General features: G+C 39.0%; 1 protein-coding gene across 2 annotated transcripts in view; it reads right to left on the bottom strand.

Annotated features, from left to right (window-relative positions):
* CDH13 (cadherin 13) overlaps positions 1-24,389 on the bottom strand; it is a 427,533-nt gene that overhangs the window by 156,499 nt on the left and 246,645 nt on the right. For both annotated transcript variants that reach the window (XM_058845796.1, XM_058845795.1), the window contains exon 6: positions 22,379-22,523. In XM_058845796.1, coding sequence (XP_058701779.1) covers positions 22,379-22,523 — 145 coding nt within the window. The remainder of the gene's footprint in view (positions 1-22,378; positions 22,524-24,389) is intronic.

Here is a 24,389-nt window from a genome sequence, read left to right as displayed (position 1 = left end):
GTATCTTGATTTACAGAGCCCTGGAAGGGAAGTGCAGTGTGATGCTGTGACAGAGCTGCACCAATGATTCTGTTTTTACTTGCAAAGAATATTTCTCTGGGACCATGAGGACACAATATTTTAGGAGTTATTTTTCCCTTTCCAGACAACATCTGTGCAGTGTCCTTGGCAAAGAGGTCCCAGAGCTGTGGAAGAGCTCAGTGCAGGAGGAAGGGCTCTGTGGCTGGGCTGCTGATGGCATTTGGGGAAGGAAGGTTGAACTGGGAGAACATTCCAGACAGGGAATGGGCCATTTCTCCATCTCTTATCTATCTAAAATGGAAAAGCAGTGGATCTGCTCTGACTTTGGAACCATGTGGAAAAGCAGTGGATCTGCTCTGACTTTGGAACCATGTGGAAAAGCAGTGGATCTGGTCTGGCCTGGCCTCAAAGCATGGACTTGGAGCACCCCACTGCCTCTTCTGGGGGGAATGTGGTCCTGTGTTTTCCAGGTCCCTGTGGCTGTAGATGTAGAGTGAATAATATTGCTTTGGGGAAAAAAAACCGCTTACAGTGATCATAATTTTTTCTATATATTCTCCACTGTAGCTTTTGGCAATTGCCTACTCGTTTGAATTACTTCCCAATTAATGAGTTTGCAGGGAACTATCAGCCAATATTTCATTTAACAGCTCCTCCTCTTAGTCCTTTTTCCATTTTCTTCCCCTACTCTCCAACAACTCGTTGTCTTTGTTAGATGTTCAAGCTGGTACGTATCGCTTTAGCTTTTATTTAATTGCTTTTGACTTTCAGTTGCCACAGTGCCCTTTTTCATGTAATAAGAGACAGCAAGGACTGCCAGCAAAGCTGTGAATTTTCAAGGGTTACTGCAATTTTTTCTCCTGTAAATCTATTCCTTATGATAAAAGGAGCAGTATACATCTGTTCTGCAATAGAGAACTCATTATCTTTTGGGGCTTCTATTAGCTACAAGCTGTGCAACATATTTTTTTTTACAAAGGATGGTCATTTGCAAGTGAAGTAGGGGATCTGTTGGATACATTTAGCAAGAGATTTCCTCTGTAATTTCTGTGGTTGGGGAGCAATGTTAAAAAGTTAAGAAATAAATGAAAAAAAAACCCTCACCAAAAAAAATCACAGATAAAAACTTATAGAAGTTCCAAGTTGTTCACAGTTCACCAGCTGCCACAAAGAAAAGAGGTTAAATGAGGCAGAAATAAAGAAAAGGCTACACTTGTATAGGGCAGCCCCATAACCATAAGTGTGCAAATGTATGTCTTTTTTCTTCCTCTTTTCACTACTCACTTATAGATTAAGTGAGGCATTAAGAAAAATACAAAGCTTTAGCGCTATGGTTTTTCAGTAAATTTAACACAGTGGAATGATGTCACCTTCAGCAGTTCTTGAATATCATTAGTAGGTGGCTCCCAGCCTCTTGAGAGGTCTAGTTCAGAGATGCTTTAATTATTCCTAAACTATTCTTAACAGAAATTAACACATCAAAACAATGAGAAACCAATGAGAAAAAATTCCCCTTGTAGAAGTGCTCAAGTTCATTGAGCCTGACACCTGATTATAAAAAGTAACAATTCTGGAAAAGTGTTGTAAAAAGAGGACATAGAGAGAGCAATGAAATAAATTTATTTTTGTTTTTCACTCAGAAAAATCCAGTTAAGTGAAATTCCTTCAAAGCTCTCAATATTTTACAGACAGGCTGCTGGAATATAGTTCTTCAGAATACGCACACACATGCATTTGTATAAATAAAATTCTTGTTTAGGAAGGTGTATGAGGCAGCCTTAACTTAGTTTTCTCTTGATCCTCTTATTTACATTAAAGAGCCAAAATGAATCCTTGCTGCTGTTTAGCAGCATCAGCTTTGAATTCAGCTCTTTGACAAGAGCTTTGTCCACACCAGACTGAAAGAACCTGGACACCTGACACTTCAATTTTGAAAATAATTCTAGGATGGATTAACATATTAAAACCAAGAAATAAGAACATTCAGTTATAATCAGTCATTTGATAATTCCATTCCATAAAGGAGAGGTCCCAATAATTCCTGTCCTCCAATGCCACCGCTGAAAGTCTTGTTAACAAAGGTCTCAAGGCAAAGGAGTTCCAGATCATTGGGCATTTTATGTCACTTTAATGTTTAGGGAGGCAGCTGAGGAAATGTATTGGTTTATACCCCTGTTCCAGCATTCATCATAGACACAATTTATAGGCCAAATGAAGGACCAGGTTTCCTTTTTTAATAGATGCCTGCGATGCTATTTCCACGGTATAAAGTATAATTAAATTCAAATATTCATCCTATTAAACATTTCTACTTTAGTTTGAATCAAGTACAGAGATACATTTGCTGGCTTGCTCTGCCAAGCTGCCTGTCTGCAGGGAAGATTAACAAGGGAGACAGGCTGGGAAGCAGATTCATTCCAGCACTTGTGGATTTTAAGATTAGATTGGCCATTTCTTTTTATGCAAAATGTAAACATATCTGCAATTACCTCGAAGAGAAAGCTAAGTACTTGTAAGTTATGACTGATATGGCAGCTACTGTATAGAGACACACAGCAGTGCTCTTCCTTTCACTCGATATTCAAATTAATCCATGGTAACTTTGTCACAAATCAGATTTACCAGCAGTGCTGGCACACGACTGCTTTCCCCACTCACCCTCCCTTGAAACAAACCCACAATCAATAAACCATATTTTGTCCCTCTCCTGAGAAGGAGCACATGTTTGATGGCCACTGTCAGCTCAGCAGTCAGCACTGCTGGTAAATCTGGCGTGCATGTTAACAAGAGATGGGTGTGCTTGGATGTGCCTCTGCTCTTTGGCTCCTCGTTGGAACTGATGGAGGAAAAATTACAGCAGTATTGACAAAACAACGGTATCATTGTGCAAGGGACGTGCAGGGAGGTTTCTCAGTATCTGCTCTTAAATTCGCTAACTGAAAGTTGTGCAATTTCATCAAAGACAGCTCCTGAAAGATTCACGTTTTCAACTGCACTGTCACAGCTCCGTGTCACAGGGCTGGGGACACGACCCAGCCTCTTCATGGTGGGAGAGAACAGAAGTCATGACAGAACCTGAGACCACACAAAACACAACAAGGACAATTCCTACACTCTCAAGTAGCAAAGGATAAAACTTAACATAATGCTGCTCAGACCAATAAATGGCACAGTAATAAATGCTCTGAGAACAACAATCAGAATTAGGCTCTAAAATCCTACAAGCATTGCAAAATCATGTTTAAAATTGCATTTTGAGATTGATATTGTAACCTCACGCAGAAAAACTCACAATGAGGGCTCTACAAGGAAGGAATGTTCCTTGAGTTCCTTTTCAGTCCTTTCCCCATTGTTCAGTAGCACTAAAGACTATCAAGACTTCATCAAAAATTGATAGAAATGAAAACCTTTAATAAAGGAAATCTGCATCTTTTAAAGCACCTTGGACCTGGCAGTCTTTCTGTCTGGAGAATCCAGATGAAACATCCTCTGGAGAACACTTGCATCTTCCCCTACTGAAAATGGAAATTCCCTGGCCCAGTGTCACCAGAGGAGTGTGCAGAGAGACAGAACAAGGCTTTGCCAGGGCAATCTCTTGTCTCCTGTCCACAAGATCAGATATTCCTGCCATCCTTTCTGACTACTCTGGGGGTTTGAGTTTTTTTTCTTCTTCTTTTTTTAGAATTTAATATCTTATCCAAGCACAGCTACCCCTCCTCTATTCCAGACCTAGGCTTTGCAGAATCTGAAGAGAAGCCTTGGAAAGCAGATTTAAGATGACATGCAGAGCTGATTAAATGACAACTGTTAAGTTAGAGAACTTTAAGGATCTCAGCTTGAATTTTATATGAGTGTAAAGGACAGCATTAGCAACATAATTTTTAAAGAAGAAAATACCCAGAAGTAGTGCCAATCTGCCTGCAGATTACCAATTAAATTTTTTCACTCTGGCAGTGATGCCGCAAAGTTATCAAAGAACTTCTGCACTGAAGCTAGATAACCACCAACCCTAAACAAAATGACCTTTATTCTAAGATAGTAAAGCAGCATGCAGCACATGTAAATCCATTCCACTTTATATCTGTCTGCTTTCCAGTTCCTACTGAACCATCCCCAAACACCCACAATCCAGCAAACCCATAGTCTGGCTCCTTCTTCAGCCCTCTCCCAGCTTTAGATCTTTGTTTATCTCTGTAGAATTATACAATATGTGTATCTCTTTAGAGCTCTGCTTAGCTCTTTGGTATTAGAAAAAATGGAAATTGTTTGGGGAATCATGGACCTACAAAAGACACTGGGAGTTCAGAAGCTGTTACACTGCACTGCTTTCAATATTCTGGGTTATAGATCTGGGTGAAAAGGAACTGTTTAAAAGGTATCACATTAAAGGTTATTTGAGCTTTCCTGTTGGAAGAAATGGGAACAGATCATTTTACAGTTAATTTTGTGTAATAGTTTGCCTTGTTTTCCACAGAACTCCCAAATAACCGTGTTTACAAGGAGAAGTCGGTTACCCAATATAAATTAATTGTACCATCAACTTTGCTCTTATCAAGTGTTTTTATTGTGAGACCACTTAAGGATGGGTTTTATATAAAGATATTGTAGATAGAGAAGACAACTTGAGTCAGTGCCTGACACGTTTCCAGCCATTAACTCATCAGTGGTAAATAACAGAGGAAAAGATATGTAAAAAACAAAACCATGTGCTGAACCAAAAGCAAATAAATAACTTGTGCCACCGGTGTTATTGGGGCAAGAGCTGTTAATGGCAAGCAATAAACTTAATTAAGGTTTGCCAGTAAAATAAAAGTGGATTTGTTGGCTTTTTGTTCTTAATTCTACTCTCAGTCCCTGGTTCATTCACTCTTTCCTTTCCCATTCCCTCTGCAATAAATGAGACCCAGGACACAGCTGCAGCCACCTGAACAGCAAAGAAATGGAGCCACACACCCACACACGGGATGGACACTGCCAGCACCGACCAGTGAACCCTCACTGTGGCATTTGCTGGCTTTTCTTTCGAGCTGTGATCATAAAAACCATCCAGGAAGGCTTTGTGAGATTAATTAACAGCAGCCAAAAAACCTGAACAGGCTCTAACCTTTCTAATTTCATGGTGTATAAAACAGAAGTACACAGACGATTATCTCATAGGGAGAAACTCAAGACCTACAAAAGGTTTAACAGTTCTGAAATATTTATAGAGACAGGCACAGTGAATGTTATGTCACTGAGATCAGGAGAAGAGAAGCTTTTCACGCTCACATGGAAACTGAATCTCTACACTGACTTATATATTCTGCTTGCCTTCTTGTTTACCCTTTCTCTTAATTTTATCTCACCTTCCTTTACCCTACACAGCAGGTGGGTATAATGTCAAAAACTGCATAAAAAAATGAATGGAGTAAACTTGGCAATTTGTTCTGCATTTTACATGTTTGGATATTATATAAAGATACTTTTATAGAAAAAGAACCTTCATCTTGGCTTTTATCTTTTCACCTCAGAATTGGGTGATTTTTATGGTATAAACATTCATGCTTTTTACCTACATTTGTTTTTAAAGTAAAAGTATATCTGCTAAAAACAAGTAAATGAAAAGCATGCACACGTGAAGTGAAAAGAAGTCAAAACCAAATCTAATCTTCAAAAGTAAGACTTAGCTTGTTCAGTGGATACAACTACAGATAATATTTTTTTACTGGTGAAATTAAAAAGGACTTTTCAAAACCATAAGAACAATTATCTTAATGAAATATAAGAATTAAAAGAAATATATGGGTGCAAAGGAATGTACCCTTTCAAATTTAAAAAATATTTAATAACTACACAAAGCTGCCATTCAAAACACAATGGAAGATATCTGGTTCATCTTTTTCCCTGTTTTAAGTTAAAAATGCTCCTCAAATTTGATAAAAACTGTGCAAAGTTTCAGGGTGCCAAAACTGCAGATTTGAGATCCTGGCTGTTGTGCACACAAGCCATGATTGAGCAGGGCTTCCAGTACAGTAAAATGAGTAAATAGACGAGCAAAACAAACATGAATCAAGAGCAAATGGAGAGAATTTCAACTTTGAATTCCCATTCCTTCATTTCCCTTCACTGTAGCCCAACAGGATCATTACAAGGATTAGGTATCCATGAGTAACCAACCAAATGTTTACCCTTCCCAAATCAACACAAGCCAGACATCAAACCCAGTTTCATGACAAACGTTGATTTGGCTTTAGAAGCTGCCTTTAAGCTGATGCCCCCCAGCTAAGAGACCCTCATTTATCCTGGGTGAAATTCAGTTTAGTGTGGAGTGAACATTTCACAGCTCCCACGGGTTCACTGCAGGATTCCTCACCCTTCGGAGTCACCGATTTCTTCCCACTGACTCTAGAGGGAAGTAGAGCACCGAGCTGTGATCCACATCTCGTGCATCACAGAAATCCTCCCACTCTACAGCTCTGGCTGTTTTACTGCCTTATTGGGAAGGTGTTTGCAGGGGTTTGTTGATGCACGACTCAGCATCTACCACCTTTTAAATTCTTGCCTTCTTTTTGGTTTTTATTTTTTTATTTTGTGGATATTGATTATGTTTGGAAATTGGACACTGCTCTTTAAACATTTTTAAGGCTGAACTTTAGTCTTGTGTTTGATGGCAAAGCTCCCAATGTATTCCCCAGAAACTATTTCACCTTGGAGTGAACAACATTTTTAAAAAATAAAATCACCCCCAAACTTCTCTAAGTAGACTTTATATCTCAGTATTGTCTCTATTATGATAATGTGTGCCAATATGACCATTTGGGTTTTGAGGGCCATTCGAAAAAAACATTAGTAACTTATAAAATATCACATTTAAAGTATTACATCTTCCTCCAGTAATTAGAGGGAATTATTAATTCCCTGTATATTTTTTCAAAACTCCACATGCTCTATTATAATAAATGTTATAAAGATAACATTGGGTTCGACATTATTCAGCTTTTAACAATTAATTTACATAATGTAAATATTAATGTAGCCTTGAGGAATTCTGAACACTGTGCATTTCATTACCTCTAATACTGCAGCAAGTTAATTCCTGCAGGGCACTTGGGAGATCCTTGGAGGGGTTCATATTGTGTATTAAAGTAACAAAATATAGCATGAACTTTTTAAAACTCAGGATGTTCTTCTAGAGCTACCTAAGAATCTCTTAATGATCCTTTTTCTATAGACTTTTGTTTTCATTGCTAAAGGATTCAGGACCACTCTTCATCAGAGCTCTCCCAAATGTGTTTTGGTTTATAAATCTCAAGGGTTTATGATTCTCTTCACAGGGTAACATGACTGATGGCAAGAAACAATGACCACATATAAAGCAGTCAATATTTTCTCACTAACAAATATACTCCAACCTCCAGTGAGGCCAGATTTCTGTCTCTGCTTTCTATCAGACCTACACACACCTGATGCACTTTTTGTCATCCTTCTCTGTTAACATCCCAAATGATAAATGAATTTGTTTCATCTACAAAAGGTAATTTTCATGTTTTTAATCATTTTAAAACTTGACCCAGATAATGTAAAGCTATTTTTCTGACTCTGAGAGGAACCTTCAGAATTGGGAATATAAGGCATTTTACTTGATTCTAATAAACATTAAAACTCAACCACACAGTGGAACTTTATGAATTAAGATGTGAATATACATCTACACACTTTGGGTACGTGATGAGCACATCCAAACATCATCATTCACCTTTTCAAGCCAGCAGAAAAGATCTCCATAGCAACTTTCTGTTGCCAAATGTGGCAGCCATTCCCAACCATGCAAAAAAAATTAATTGGCAATCAAGGACTTGTGTTCTTGACAATTAACTCGAAAAGTCAAAAGTAGGAGTAACAATTGCTGTATCCTGTGTCAATGTTCTCCAAAACTGATCTGAAAAGTTCAAGTGATTTGTTTAAAAGTAAACATATGAAGATATAAGTGCTCAGCAAACTTAAGGAAACATTAGGAATCAGTACCTCAGAGCAGCTTTCATGGGACCCATCCCCAACAGTGATTTGCAACAAAAGACATTGAATTTGTATTTACATGAGCAAGAAGGCATTTCAAAAAGTGCCATCTATCAACACATAGAAACATACATTTCTTGGAAGCTTATGGGCAATAAAGTGATTACTGTGTCACAGATCACAAGGTCATAACACACATCAAAGCTGAGACTATCAAAGCCACTTCAGATATCCAAGATGCTCACCTGAAAATATTTCTTACACATTTAAAGAAAAAAACTATCCTCAAATCATTATCCTTTAAGAAATAAATAAGTTTACAAAATACATCTTGTGGAGTTTGCAGTTTAACACTCGAGAAAACACGCAGCATATGTGATGCAGAAGAGGTCAACAGAGCTGTAAGGCAAAATTATTTCAATTCCTGCCTTATCCATACTAAGCTTGTGCCCTCGCAGCTCCCTGGGACTGCTCCTCAACACGAGGCATGGCAGAAGCAGGGCAGGGGCAGGGAGGTGAGGAAACATGCTGCTCTGGAAGGTGTGGGGCACCCCAGATTTGCTACAGCCACAGGGAAAGAAAAGATTCTGCTCAGAGATCAGAGAGGAGCTACACGTGGGTGGAATGGCACAAACACAGCGACCACCAGAGGCCACACCAACTTCTCCTGACAGCCAGCAGCCCCTGCAAACATCTCAGTGTTTGTCTCTCCACACCTCTGGAGTGTTGATCTTTTTAGATTTTTACTTTTTATTGCCCCAGGAAAAAAAAAAAAGAACTCAGGAAAAATAACATATTTTTTTCCCCAATCCATTTTCAGTGGGAAAAAAAATCTGTAGTTGCAATTTTTGACCAGGACTTTAATTTCTTGAAAGCATCTCCCCCTTTTGCAGCACAAAGCAAAGAGGAAAGGTGTTAATTTTTTAGCTCCTAGATAAAAGCAAATGCTGCATAATGGTGGAAGTTGTACCAAGGCTGCGGGAGATCTGTAAATGCATCTATGGATAAAACCTAAATGGATCCACAGAGTAAACCCTGTCACTTGCAGGAAATAATTTAGAAATCAACTGGCTGGTTCTGGTTTTCTCAGAAACTTGACCTAGATTAGAATTTTGGGAGAGTGAGGAAGCAAGCACCATTCTCATCTGGTACATTCCCCTCAGCTTCCAGCTGTCCTGGACCCTGGATCATAAAATATAAAAGGCAAAATCTGGCAATTAATTTGCACACTTTTAAAACAAAAGAGAGGAGCAAAGAGGATTCCCCACCCCAAAAAGCTTTGTGTCCCTTCTCTCCACGCACTGACAGGAATGAGGAGAAAGCCTCAGCTGCAAAGTGATACATCCCTCTAGGAAAGCTGTCAAGGAGAGGAGAGTTTAAGGACATCCCATGGCAATCACAGCAGCCACGTCTGCTGCCAAGACTCTGTGAAGCAACCACATCCCACTGTCTCTTGATCTCTGAGGTTCCCTCACATCAATCTGGGGAAAAAGCGTGCTTTAGTTCAGGCTTGAGACAACAGAATTAGCCAAATAAATATCTGAGAGAAAAACTACAAAAAGTTTTACTGGAGCACAGGTCCTCAGTGCTTAGCATCAGGCCATTAAAATTCTTGGCAGCAGCTCGCAGTCCTGGCTTGCCAATGGCCCACTTTTCATGCAGCCTATTTTTGTTTAGGAAAAAACCTTCAGAACATCCTGAATATTAAACCTTTCTTCAAGCTATAATGATCAGGGAGATTAGCTCTGATCAGCAGTTTTAGGCCATATGTAAATTCAGTGTCCCTAGGCAGAGTAGCACACCATGAAATACCCTTCTTTTCTCCCTTTGGCTGGCAGGAATGAGGAGGCTGCTCCACAGATCCTCATTAGTATTGATCCACACCACCTATTTAGCATTCAACAGGTTGTAATTCCTGCACCTATGAGGGACTAGCTCACAGCTAGTCCCAGATTGGCAAGAGAAAATCCACAATAACAAAGAAACCTTCACTTCTTTTGGTTTCTCTTCATTAACACTTTTTAAAAAAATGTTTTCACTACTTTGGCTGCTGCAGCCCAAGCAAATTTAGAAATATTTAAACAGCATCACCACTACCCATCCTCACATCTTAAGAAAAGGCTGAAATCTAAAACCCATAAGCTAAGGAGGATTTTTTTTCCTCTACTTCAGCACACAGTGTTTAAACCCCTCAGGGCACACCAAAGTAATAGAAGGATGTACCAGCACTGGGTAAATATCACACCACTTTTTATGGAACAATGTATTTAGTATAGAGCCATGGTGGGCATGAACAAACTCCCTGCTACAGCCTGGGCGGGAGAGCGTCTCTCCCTGGATGAGGTCTGAGAAAACAATCTCTGCCTTTATCAGGAAATTTGATTTAGTTTCATTTAGGAGAAAGACATCTCCATTCAGCAGCAAAACACTCTGAACAAAGGTTCTTTGAGAAATGGTTTCCAAATTGTGGCGCCTGGCAGGAGGTGGCACAATCAGCAGCTGGGGATGTGTCTGTGCTGGGGCTGCTCCGAGCACTGCACGGACCCCTCTGCTCACTCTGCTTTGAGGAGAGTGTCAATAATGCTGAAACTGCTGCTTTAACCTGTAGAGTGATCCAGGAAAACATTTGGAATGTTGATGTCCTTCCCTACACCTTCCAGTTGGAGTAGTTACCTGTAAAGGAACCGACAGTCAAATTGTAATCTGCAAAGCAGGAAGAAGGGAAAAACAGAAGTCTTGACTGCCTGCTTGCTTCCAAATGGATTCTTCAGCTTGAAGAAAAAAAAATAAATTAAAAAAACCCAAAAGAGAATAGAAAAATGAGTTAAAACTTTATTCAATAGCAATGAAGCCTGAAGCTGATAATTTCAGCTTTCTGGGATACAGCTGTAGCAATGAGAAAATAAGAGCCCAAAGGATGGATAAACTATATTATCTTAACTAGCAAAGGCAAGCCTTCAAAAAATGAAATTGGAAAAGAAAAGCTATACTATTAACTGCTTTTTTCCCTGGCTAAGGAAATAGGATCAAATTTTCAATTCTTTAGTTGTCTCCTCGTAAGCCTGCAGCACACACCAAGCCTGCTGAAAGTGTAACCTGCCCAAATGAAACTGCCAAATAAGCAAGATTACAACAAGCCCAAGAGGCATGTCTATCTTTTGGTCTTGTAATTATTTTGAGTACAGTAGTTTTTTTCCAACAGAAGCTATGATAGGGTTCAGCTTAAAATCAAGAAGGCAAAACCATTTAAATTAAAAAAAACAAGAAGTTTGCAAAACAATGCTCGCCAGTGTGCCCAGCAATAATGTCTGCAATTTCATGATCCATTACCCTGTCTGTTAAAACATGCTGATGTTTTCCCTGTGCTTCTGTTTTCCAGGGCCCTTCTCTGCCACAGCTGGGAACCCAGCTCCTATGTCAAGTCTGGCCCATCAGATTTGGGGACCACTCATCCCATCTGCACAAAACGTTGACACAACAAGATCAGTACTGTCCATGGTACATTGATTAAATTTATTGCTAACTTTGTCTGCTAAACCTGCATCTGTTTTGATAACCTTGTACAGCAGTGATGGCAGGCTACGCAAAATCCATTTGCTCACACCAGAGAAATTTCAGCATTTCAGGTCCCTCCATTAACAGAATTACATTATTTTAGTGATATTTCTATTTTTTTTCTGTTTATATGAATATTTATTCAGTGTCTGGCCACTATTTGCCAGAGTGGTTCTAGGGTATGAGCTTTCTCTCCAACATGATTTATCTGAGTAGTTCTTCAACTTCTTCATATTTTTGCAGAATTTGTCAGGCCAAAGCCTTAAACTACTTAGCTGCTGCTGGCACTGAATTACTGTGTCTCATGGAATGCAGATCCCACATCCCAAGCACCCAGATCCCATTTTTCTGCCTTAGGACGATGACCTGCTGTCTGCTAGGGGAAGAACCCAGAGCCAGTTCAGGTGGAATACATCAGTAGGGTGCTCACCCATTCTACATTCACCTGACTTCAGCCTTATAGAAAAGAGGAATAGGGATTTTTATAGGGCAGCTAGTGACAGGACAGGAGCACAGTTTTAAACTGAAGAAGGGCAGGTTTAGATGGAATATTGGGAAGGAATTCTTGGCTGTGAGGGTGGTCAGGCACTGGCACAGGTGCCCAGAGCAGCTGTGGCTGCCCCTGGATCCCTGGAAGTGCCCAAGGCCAGGTTGGATGGGGCTTGCAGCAACCTGGGATGGTGGAAGGTGTCCCTGCCATGGCAGGAATGGAATGGGATGAGCTTTAAGGTCCCTTCAACCCAAATTATTCCACGATTCTGTGATTCCAGGGCTCATTCAACCCCAGCCCTACTCTTCAAAGGTTAAAATTCCTGTGACAGTGGCACTTCCACAGCCTGTGGGAGGAAGAACCTATTCTTGCATGCAGGACAAAACTCAATAGTGTTTAACAGTTTGATTTGCTATTATGTGTGACTGCATAAGTTTTATTTTAATATCACGCAACTGCTGTGATTGCATTTTTATAATTGGTGGTCTGCCCCAGAGGAGAACTTTTTGAAGAGTAAAAAATGCTACCTAGGTGCTGACTCAGAGAACTTACAGAGTGCTTTAGGTAGCAGTACTTAAGCATGAGGCTTTCCAGCAAAGGTGCTGCAGGTGCTGAAGAATTCAAACTGCCAGATCAATGACGTTAATTAATGGTTCAGGCAAAAAAATATAAAAGAAAATTAAGGTCGTGAATTAAATCCTGAAAGAAAAATCTCATACAGAGTCGAGTTGAGATGCTGACAACCTTATGAAATTTTGTATATCCTAAGAAATCCAGGCCTACATGATGGCCACATTCTGAATCAAAGAGCTGGTGATGTAGCAGGGCTGGATTTTGCTGTGCTAGACAGGGATGGTTGCCAATTTCATCTCCAAAGGCTCAGATTTGTAGTACACGGGCTTTTAGCAGTAGTGAGCCTGTAGGAATTTCACTGACATTCCCACTGATTTCACAATATGCCGATCCCAGCTGACACAAGGAATTGTCATTTAAGAGCAAACCACAAAGAGATCTTTCACAGACACTCTCTGTAACTTCAGTGTTTCAGATGCCCTCCAAATTCTCAGATACGCCACAGGAGCACAGGGTTGATGGCAAGAAATGACAGATAAAAAAACTTTTAAATAACACCTCTTTAAAAATTTAAAGCTCCTTTAAAGAAAGCTACTGTATTTATAACTTCTAATGGTAAACGAGAATGACTGTTCAAGAGATTCCTTTTTAATCAAACATCATGAAATTCAGATTGTAAAAACATACTGAGACTGGCAATATTTTCAAAGCCCAAAGGTTGTCACTATAGATGAGAGACTTCTGCTTGGAGCAACAAATAACACATCTTCATTTGAGAAGTAAAAAGGGTTTGACAAAATGAATGTGCACAGTTGGGGCCTTTTGGTTGCTTTTTTTTTGCTTTTTTTTTTTTTTTTTACTTTGGTTTTGGTTTTTTTTTTGTCCCCACTCAGCTGGGGAAATACATCTTCCTTACCTCCCTCTGTGAGATCAGCTAAACTCTGCCCTTTTAGAGCCTAAAGCAGCAAGAAATGCAGCTTCCATGTGTGCTTAATAAAATTACACCCTCGAGTAAACTGGAAGAAAATTCATAATATATTAATTGAATGAGTAATCATATGGCCCCATGGACAAGACCGCAGTGTATTGCAAATTATTTCATTAATTAAAGTATTTTTGTCTTGAGGTGTGTCTCTCAATTTCAAAACCATGTTAAAAATAAATTTCCCTGCCAAGTTTCCTGACAATGTTTTTGATGATTAAAATGAAATCACCTTAAAAGTGGACTGTGTTCTTTACCTTCATAATGGGAATAATGTTTTGTTTTCCTCTCAGAGATTCCACAGAGGAAATGGAAACATTTTCATCCAGTAACATACATCTCCTTTCTCGGAGGTGTAATATCTGCTGCTGTAATATTTGCATGGCAAATATTGCTATTTTAAATAATATTCCTGTCTCTTAAAACAATTATTAAATACTTCTAATACTCTTAAAATCATGTTTTACCCACCCATAATTTTTAGAATAGAACATTCTGTATAAGCACACACAGTTAAAACCCAGGTTTGCAGCTGGGACAGAACTGTCCAAGAGAACATCCACTGCTGTCACCAACATAATTCTTGGCACGTAGTAATTTCCATTTTCAAACTACAAGAAGTTTTTAAGTACACTAAGTAAGGATTGATCAGTTAAAATTCTTTATCCAAGTTATTTTCTCCTTTTACTTTGGAATCAAAATTTTTTACCTAACTTTGACTTGTACAATTGAAACATGGAACTGAAGTAATGTATTTTCCATCAAAAGAATATTCAATGTATTTTGCTGCTCTGTGATTAAATTATAGCAACAATGAGCTACATTTATGTTCCCAAAAATCACTGTCTTCAATATGTATCTGTTAATATTTCCTTCGAACCCCATTTAAAAGACATTTCTGCTGGAGTTTCTGACATGTACCAGCAGAAGATGGATTGAAAGGGAGAACTGTGAGATCTCACCTTCAACCTGTCTATCACATTCCCTAAGTGTGAATCTAGTTCAGCACCAGCTGACAGCACCTTTCCCCCTTTCCCTCCACAAGAAAACCAATAATAAACTTTTCAACGTTTCCAGAAAGTTCTTTGGCTACAAATGTGCAATTTTATAAAAGCTTCTCTTGCTTTCCTTCGAGCATGTTAGTGGTGCCAGGAGGGTTTGATTTTTAAAAATAAATGTAATTTCCCACCTATTTTTGGTGGACAGCCATGGAAAATGGCTTTACAGAAACAGTGCAACTGTGTGTGGGAATGAATAGTGGTGTGCAAAGGTGATATTTTCTGTATTTAACAGATATGATCTGAATGAAGAAGACAAAGAGTGCCTTTTTCTAGAAGTTATGCTCAATATCTGAAAGCCAAGTGAACTATTTCAAATATTTCTATAAAATCCCACAAACTTCTCATACTTCACAATTAGACTACTGTGGGGTCATTCTCACTAAAATTTCCTTTCCTATTGCAATTGTTTTCATTCTTCCAAGGGTAGTGTGCAACTCCTTTTTGACTTCGTGGGATTGCAGACTGCAATTTAAACCCAAAGCACTATATATATATATATATATATATATATATATATTTAATGGTGGGGAAAGAAGAAATGTGAGGGCATGAAATAAAGGGAGAAATGAGGAAAAAAAAGTAAAAAAAAGGTTAACCTACAGTTTTAAAATATATCTTTTTTTTTTTTTTTTTTTTTTAAGGCACTGTCTGATAATACCTTTCAAATAAAATTGGGAAAATTAATCAGGTTAACCTGCAAGGGAATTATAAATCCTGCCATTGTGCAGTGGTGAGTTTTCCATCCAGCTGTGTATCTCTTCTACAATAAAAGTGGGATGGATCTGCCTATTGGCAATGCACACTGAGGCAATTCCTGCCTGCACGGACAATTTCCTGGATTTTTATCTTTGGCACTTGGAGCAGTGGCCACAGCAGGGCCCTGCTGTCACAGGGGACAATGTCCCTGCCACCAGCCCTGGTGACACCAGCCTGGCACCACCCAGATGGGTGTGAGGATGAGGTGGATGGGATGGGGCTTCACCTGCAGCATCCCTGCCGCCAGCCTCAAACCATATCATCAATTTATGGCACATGATCGCAGCTTCTGGGGATTTATCACCCTTTTCATGCACTTCTAAAGGATCTGGATGAAATATGGTGCTGTGGATGCTGCCAGGCCCCTGACTCCTGTAGAGCCTGCGGGGCTGCTGGCCTGCACAGAGGGGATGGCAAGGCAATATCCACAAAGGGTGATTTAGAAGTGTATAAACACAAACTGAGGGTTTATAACACTAATAAAGCCTGCCCAGAGGGCTGCAGCACGCTCCCTCCCTGCAGGTTGCTGCACAGCCAGGAGTTTTTTTCAGATAAAGCTTTCTTGGGACTGCAGGATCTTTCAATTTATTGATTACATGGGTGAGTTTATCTCATGTGTCCAAAGTGCTTGGAGCTTTAAATCTCATCCCTCTCTCTTCTGAGAGAACAGAAGGAGATGCAAAAAGCAGGTGCAAAAGCCCAGGTGCAAAAGCCACTGGAAAGTAAATTGGTCCATAAATTTCCTTTTGCAAACAATTACATCCCAAATTGCACAAATTCATTTGAGCTCTTGTGTTCCAGTACCCAGCAAGGATTCCAGCATTTTTAAAAAAAAATTCATCTGTTCTTTGATTAAGAAATATACTCATTTTTATTTCATGAAGCTGAGCTGTAATGCAAAAGGAGCCAAAACTCCAACCATCACTGCTCTGTGCAGGGAAGTGCGAGGACTCCAGGAATTGTCCAAGGCACAGAGACCATAATGCTTTTACAGCTTTAACATCAGGCATTATGCTGATCTGAATTTTAGTATATCTTGTGTGTAACTATGGAAAAGCCAAAGAAAGCTCGTTTTAGCAGGAGGGGCAGTGAGCACACACATCACTCGTGCAGAAAGGCAAAGGGAATTTTCTGTCTGGGGCTGAAGAAGGTGACTCATTTCCAGTCCTCCCAAGCAGACCAGTAGTATTTCTACCTGTGCACAGTAATTCTACCTGTGCACCTAAGCTGGTCTGGAGCCCTTCCTGGGTTTAACCTCCTTCTGCTGGAAATCAGGATTAATTGAACCCTGGAGGGGCCTGCAGCCTGCTGCCCCCAGACATCCCCATCACACACCCAGGCTGAGTGAACTGCTAATTGCTACACATGAGATTATTTTAACTGCCTCCAAATGCACTGGTTCAACCACACTTGCATACCTGGGAACCTGTTAATTACTTGCTAGCCCTTTAATGGGTTATTCTTTTCAATTCCCAACAGGCAGATTACAGTGGATGTACGGCTTTGTCTGCCATAATACAACAAAACATTAGTAAATACATATCTTTTCTTTCCACCATGTACATACACAATAACTAAAATATACCAGAATCCCTAATAAAAGATCAGATATTTGTGTCAATATGCTCATCTCTCTTCAATATATGCACATCATACATATTAAAAACTATATATATATCTATACATACACACAATAACCATATTCATGTACAGCTGTATTTTATTCCACACAGATCTGTGAAAAATTTCCTACTGGGATAGACAAAGCAGCTGTGCATAATTAGCCTGGCTTCTGCTTGGCTTCTGTTTGGAAATTTAAATATTGACATTACAGATGTTTCTACCTAGTTCACATCCGTTACATTTACAGGCCAGATTACAAAGGATTTGGAGGCAGTGAGTGGAGTTTTGCTGAAATGCAGATGATTAATCCCAAGAAAGGATGGCTGAAAGTTTGCCATCAGCAAGATCTCAAGTTTGCCCAGAGCTGAACACATCTGGAAGCAAAGGAATTTAGAAACTGCTCTGCTGAGCTATACCCAAAGCTGAGTGTTCCATCTCCAGTGGGAAGGACTGGGAAAAGCTCTGAAATATTGGTTTTAACAAATAAAGGAGGCTTGTGTATTCTTTAACTTCCTTTGACTCAGAGGCTTCCTCATCTACAGTTTCATTCCAATTTATTATTTTGTTTTCCACAAGAGCTCATAGCAGTCAATTCCATAATTAAATATGTAACATTTGACATTTCAAATCTCCTCCAAATCTAAGTATTGCTGTGAGTGCTGGAGCTATGAATCAAAAAACTTCAGGTTCAAACATTTAATTTTGAGATAGTTTTGAGGTTAATTTTCTGATATATTTCTGCTTTGCAGGTCAGATCTATAGATACTTCTAAGTTTATATTGCAAAAACCCAACTCAATAAAAAATAAATTAACATTTATGCACAACACTCTAACTTCTGTGAGAAAAAGACTCAGTTGTCACCCTAACCCTGGTGCAGGCAGAATCAGAAGAATGGAAAATTCCAGATTCTACTTTTACCTAAATAAAAATATATTATGTCTTTTACTATCCTTTGCTAATGTCTTCCTTTGACTTTTTTCAACATTTTAAATCTTTCAGCAAAAAGACAAAAAAGACTTGTAAACACACCCTTTGCTATCCCTCTGTCCCCTGGGATTTATAGGTCAAAAGGAAGAGAAAGACTTTGAGACTTCACCAAATTCAATGCAATTTGATTCATTTTACAGCTTTGGCAACCTTCTTCTGCCAGCAGCCAGCAGGGATTGCAAGGCACAGATAAAGAGAGTCTGGAAAACAGCACCAGAATATCTGAAATGTATCAAAGCCAGAAGCAGGTATGTAAAAGTCAATGGTGATAAATTTATTTTTACCACTCTGCTAGGCCAGCCAGCCTTTTGTTTCTCTTTCATGGACTCTTTTGACTCCATCTATCACATACAATCCCATTTCTAGTAATTTATGTATTAAACTTATTGTTAGGTTAAGTATAGAAAAACCCAACAAACCAACCATCCTGGCAGGTGGTTCTAAATAAAAAGGCACCATTTCAGCACCAGCTCTCGTTTACCTGAACCACTGCACTATTTTCCAGTTCAGAGCTACCAATGATGCTCAGCCTCTTCCTCATGCTTTATCCATCTCTACAAATTACTATTTTATGATACTGCAGAACCCTCTAGGCTATTCTTCTTAATTCCTTCTGTTTCCTCTCTAAATGTCTCCAAGTGTCCCTTTATTTCCAGCAATTATTTATAGACATCTGTCAGTCCAGGCTCCTTGGCTGGATTGCAATGGATCCAGGCTATTGTGCAGCACAGAAAACAAGTTCCTTTCTTTAATGCAATTCTCAAGCAATTTTGCTAAACCACTGCGGTTAAGATTTTACCCCACCGGGTTTGCAGCATATTGTTGTAAGTCACATAATGTCAAATGTGTTTAAAATAATTTCTGTTAAGTGCCTCCAGCAAGAGAAATGAGGTGGCTGCCAAGTTCATTTAACCCTCCTCCACTTCCCAACCTCTAAAAGCGAGATATCCAAATGTTTCTGCCTGCCTGTGGAATCCATGGGATTGGAGTCACCCTCATTAATGTGCTGAGGGGAGGCTGCTGCAAGACACAGATCCCCAACCCTTGAGCTGGCAGCTGGAAAAATCAGAGATCTACAGGAAATAAACTGGGTCATAACTCAGAAAACAAAAACATGAGAAATCAGCAGTACAGCGAACACAAAACCCATTACAGTCAGTCCAAAAATTGCCATCAGTGTCACTGAATCAGGCTCAGCCATTATTTTCCTGGTACATATATGCTGACTGCAACCTCATACAGAAATGAGAGCCGGTATAAATAAAAAAACAACAAATCAAACTGCTTCTTCTGTCTTCAAACAGTTTCTGCTGGTCTTCCAATTTATTTATTTATGATAAATAGTCTCCTAGTTTGCAATTCCTCCAGGAAAAGACCTAATGGAAATCTCAGCACATCTGTGGTCACTTTAAGCACACGTTAGAGTGTACTTTGTTAGGATTTGACTCTGGGCTATTTTCAGAACCATGACAATTTTCCCTGAAAAGAGCTAATTTACTGTAACTAACTATATTATTAAATTTCCCTAGGAATTATATATCAAGAAATAAATCTGCAGCAATATCACCTAGCAGTCACATATTTTTATCATTAATTATAAGGTCTGGCAAGCCCTAGCTTGAAATTCAGATGAATACTTATTGTAATGCAGTTTATATTCTCAGTAATTATAGGCAGGTACCTGCCACTCCAGAAATGTGATGGCACAGAAATTGCAGGTGCCCAAATAACCAGTGGTGTTTACTGTGAGTTTAAAAATCACACACACAAAAATGTGAATGGCCTTAGTGACATAAAAAAATCTATTTAAACACCATCCAAACCATCCTCACTGGGACTGTGCTCAAAAGGCTCTTTAATTATTCATAGGCAGATTAAATAAATACAAAAATCACACACTGTTTCCATGTTTTCTTCAGTTTTTTTGGATTTATATCTATCTCAAATACAAGAGAAAAGAAGATTCTTAAAAGGGGCTTGGTACAGGTTTTCTGTCATTTCTGTGTTGCTCCCTGATTAATGAATTAACATTCAAATCAAATCAAATCAAAACATTCAAATCAAAAAAGTTACATTATAAAACAATAAAAAGCTGGAAAATATGTGTTACAGCAACACCAGGGAAATCTAATATGAATATTCACATGACTTTTAAAATTAAGGTTCACATATTTAAGTTTTTGATGCTAACTCTCTCCAAGATTTATTTATCAGTACTTCTCTGATATTCTTGATGAATAGACAAAATCTAAGTTCAATTGTAGAGTCAATAAATGAGTGGAAAGTCTCTAGATAATTCCATTGATTTTGTGACTGATAAAATTGTGGCCTAACAGGAAAATACAGAAGAACCCTGTAATGGATAATTTAAAATAAGGTAAAAATATTGTCTGAATGGTTTAAAAAGGCCCCAAATTATTTGGATGAGTTTCACACTAGATTTACATCTTTCTCCACCTAATTGTGCCTCTCTCTTGGATTTATTTGTATCCATGGACATTTACACTTTGGCCCAGGGAATATCAAGACAAATCCAAGATACCTACTTGAGCATTTTTTTATTTTTAGCAGAATTTCAGTGAGTGGGTTTGATTGAAGCTGAAGGTGGCTGTGATAAGAAATAAGGCTATGCATCCAATGCAAAGCCTTTCTTTTTCAGCTTCAAAAATGAAATACAGCACAATTGCAATCCAAAGGGAAGGACTCAGGAATCTCACATGCAAACACATCAGGATTTCTATCAAGCTGTGCAGTGTAACCTTTGATTTGGAACAGCACGACAGCTGGCGGGTCCCTCCCAGCTCGGAATATTCTCTGATAACCTCTGTGATAAAATAGCAGAGCCTGATGAATAATTTGAAGATATGTGCCATAAGTTGTGAAGAACTATGGAAAACAGATGTAAACACCAGGAAATCTCGGCTGAGTGGGTGCCATCTGCATAGAGAGCACTGACTGATTCCAGCCAGCCCTGATTCCACAGGTTCAGTTGTGCACAAAATAATTTTGCAAGCATTGGTGCTCTTGACACCAGGCAAATGAGGTTATGAAACTTAATGTGATGAATACCTGGAGGGAAGGGAGGGAGGGAAAGGGAAGGAAAGTTGAGAAAAATTGTTCAAACTTTGGCCAACAGGAAAGGCAATTGAAATGTTAAATGATACCTGAGTCACTACAAAGCAGCAATAGGAGAAAATGGATGTAACTATTAGAGAAGGATTCACTGGAAGCTGGGCTGAGAAACATCTCTACTGGACCAGAAGTGTAAACTTCAATATAAGGAGTGGGAAAAAAAGGAAAATCAAGGGGAGTTTATTGATAATAAAAATAGAGAATTGCCAGTTTAAAAATGTACTAGAGACCTGCAACAGAAAGGAGTATTCCACTGGCAGCCATACTCTCACATATGAAACATTTCTTGTTTGGCTGAAAAGATCATCAAAATCTTTATTACATGCTTGTCAGATTTGAGGTAAATAAACATTTACCTCAAAATTTTAATCAGTTGAAGGAGCAGCTTGTAATGCATTTTATACCCAGAGGATTTTATGAAGATGGTTTCTATATGAAGAATTTTTATAGTTTTATATATAGAACTCTATGTGAAAATGCAAAATTCACCAGAAAACTGACATAATATAAGGGAAGAGTTTAACTTGGGTGACTGTACCCACATTCTTGGAAGAATATCTTACTCTTGTAGAATTTCATCAGACAATATAAACAGGAAGTTTAATCAGAACACTTTCCTTACTAACTTTAATTATCAATGTGTTTTTGTTTTGTTGCAACTGTTGTATCTGTATTTACATCTGTTTATCAGCATTGTTCGGTATTTCAATCTGCCCTACAACATTAGTTTATTCATAATGTGCTTTCATTAATTTGTGTTATTAGCTAGACTCATGCTACATAAACAAATAAAAATAACTCTTCCAGTAACTAAATTTGTGGGAAAAAAAGTGAAATTCCCACTCTGCACAGAAATTGTTTGTGGTATTTTGTTTGAATCTTAATCATATCCATGGGGTTGTCTTCATTGATTCCAGAGATGAATAAAAAACATGAACCTAGATCAAAACTCCTATTTCCAACTAATTTCTAAGGGTTTTTTTTTTCCTTTTTCTTCTATTTTTTCACTGCACAGACTTTTTTTTTGAAAATCATTACCTGTTGTCCTAAATTTGTGCCACTCCCATTTCTTTTTCGCAGAGGAAGAACCCAGTGAGCCACAAAATCAGCAAGAAAACTTGTACAACGTGGCAACAATACATTTATCAGAGGAGAATTTGTTCAGGCACTGTTCCCTGAGCTGTGACTGGCACGGACTCACCTGTGGCAGATCCCTCCATGACATGACCAACGTAGGGGCCCTCCTTGAACATGGGCCTGTTGTCGTTCTGATCGATGACCGAGATGTCCAGGCGGACTGGGCCGTCAATGGTTTTCCCATTCATATCCACCACCTCAACTTCCAGCTGTGTGAACAGGAAAAGGAATGAAGTCATGAGCTCACGGGCACAGGGAGAAGAGAGTAAGAAGAAAGGAGTTCTGATGAGTGTTGGTGCAGCCAGACCCTGCCAAAGACGCCTCTTGCAGCCCATTCTTTTGGAGCAGGCTCAGAGCAGATTTCTCCTCTAAGCAAAAGAGAGAGACAGATGTACATTCAAACTGAGATATCCCCTGGCAGCTTAAAAATGTCTTATTGCCCAAAGAATTAATAGACTAGAGCTTAAAAAGATCCTCAAAAAAAGACCCCTTGCAAATTTGATCCTAGTCATGTGAAGGTTTGGTTAGAATTTCTTTTACTTTTATCAAGCACATCTCCAGCAGACACATATAGAATTATCATGGTGGAATTGACAATGATGCTCTCTCAAAAACCTTTTTAAAAACAAGCAGAAAACAAAATCAAGAGGAAAAAAAACAGGAATTCTGTAGACATTCAGACACTTTCCCAATGGTGATGGCATGAAATGTTTGTTAGGCCATTTTCAGAGTTCTCTGGGTTTTCTAATCAGGTGTGGAAGAATGAAATAACATCTGCAGTCTCAATCAAGTTGGTATATTCACAAGCTGAAGATTTGTTTGGACTTTGTTTACTTCCAAAAACTGGAGAGAAAGACCCCATTGTACATCTCAACCTTCCAAACCTTGTGCAGTGCAAAGTCCCAATGAGTCACCAGGGCAAACTACACCAAAATTTCTTAAACAACAGAGAAATCAATTTAGATTGCAACTGTGTGTTATACCTGCAGTTCTCTCCCCTCACAAGAAATCAATAAAATATAGCAATAAACATGTCTGAGACACCACTATCATTCTCACCTGCCCTCCCCATCCCCAGCCTCAACTCTTTAATGGAGTTAAGCCAGCCAGAAAATGAACCTGAGCTCAGACGTTAATATCACTCTCTCCCAGTCTTTCCCTAAGAAAGTGGTGCCAGCAGGGGCTGGGAGCCTCTGAGCATTTTGTTTATACTGTTAATTTATTCTTCATTGCCCTGTCTTATACCTGTATGTTATTTATAACTTAGTGATAAATCCTGCTGGGAAAGAAATAGGTCAGAATCCTAATTCCTTATTAAAATGGATGGCTTATTATCACCTTTCTCTGTTTTTGTAATGCTTGTAAATACTTTCCACTCTTTTAATTCAGTGTGTTGGGTGTGAGTAGGAGTATTTGTTATGAGTGAGACACCTACTTACAGGCACTGTTGGTAAATAGTGTCACAGTCCATTTGAACATCTACTCACTGCTTACCCTCACTTGTCTGGCAATTGTTTTTAGAGCCTTTCCCAAGCCTTAGTTTTTATTATATGACTTAACAGCTTAAAGGCCTAAAAATATTCTGATTGGAATGATTCCCGAAGCTTTGGCACAGCTGGAGATTTCTGGGAACACCTCCCCTTTAACTTTTGGGCTTGTTCAACTCTGAACTCCAAAGTCAATGCAGGAACCTTTGTCATGGGATGTGATGGGGATTGGGAAGGGAAAAGTGATCCCATTCCTGAATGACATTAGTCAGATACAGTGTTAGCTACAGTTGGAATCTGCTGACAAAATGAATCATAAAATAATTTGGCTTGCAGGGGACCTTTCAAGTTCATCTATTTCCACCCCCTGCCATGGGCAGGGAAACCTTTCACTGGACCAGGATGCTCCAAGTCCCATCCAATCTGGCCTCAAAGGTTTTCCAGGGATGGGACATCCACCACATCTCTGGGCAACCCATGAGTGTTTTACCACCCTTATTGTAATTCCCCTCTCCTTATCTCTAGTTTAAATCTCTTCTCTTTATGTTGAAAACCATCACTCCTAACAAACAGGCCCTGCTAAATATT

The sequence above is a fragment of the Poecile atricapillus genome, chromosome 10 (genome assembly GCF_030490865.1).
Source record: "Poecile atricapillus isolate bPoeAtr1 chromosome 10, bPoeAtr1.hap1, whole genome shotgun sequence".
Classification (NCBI taxonomy): domain Eukaryota; kingdom Metazoa; phylum Chordata; class Aves; order Passeriformes; family Paridae; genus Poecile; species Poecile atricapillus.
Note: the sequence above shows the minus strand (reverse complement) of the source record. Positions and strands in the feature narration are given on the sequence as shown.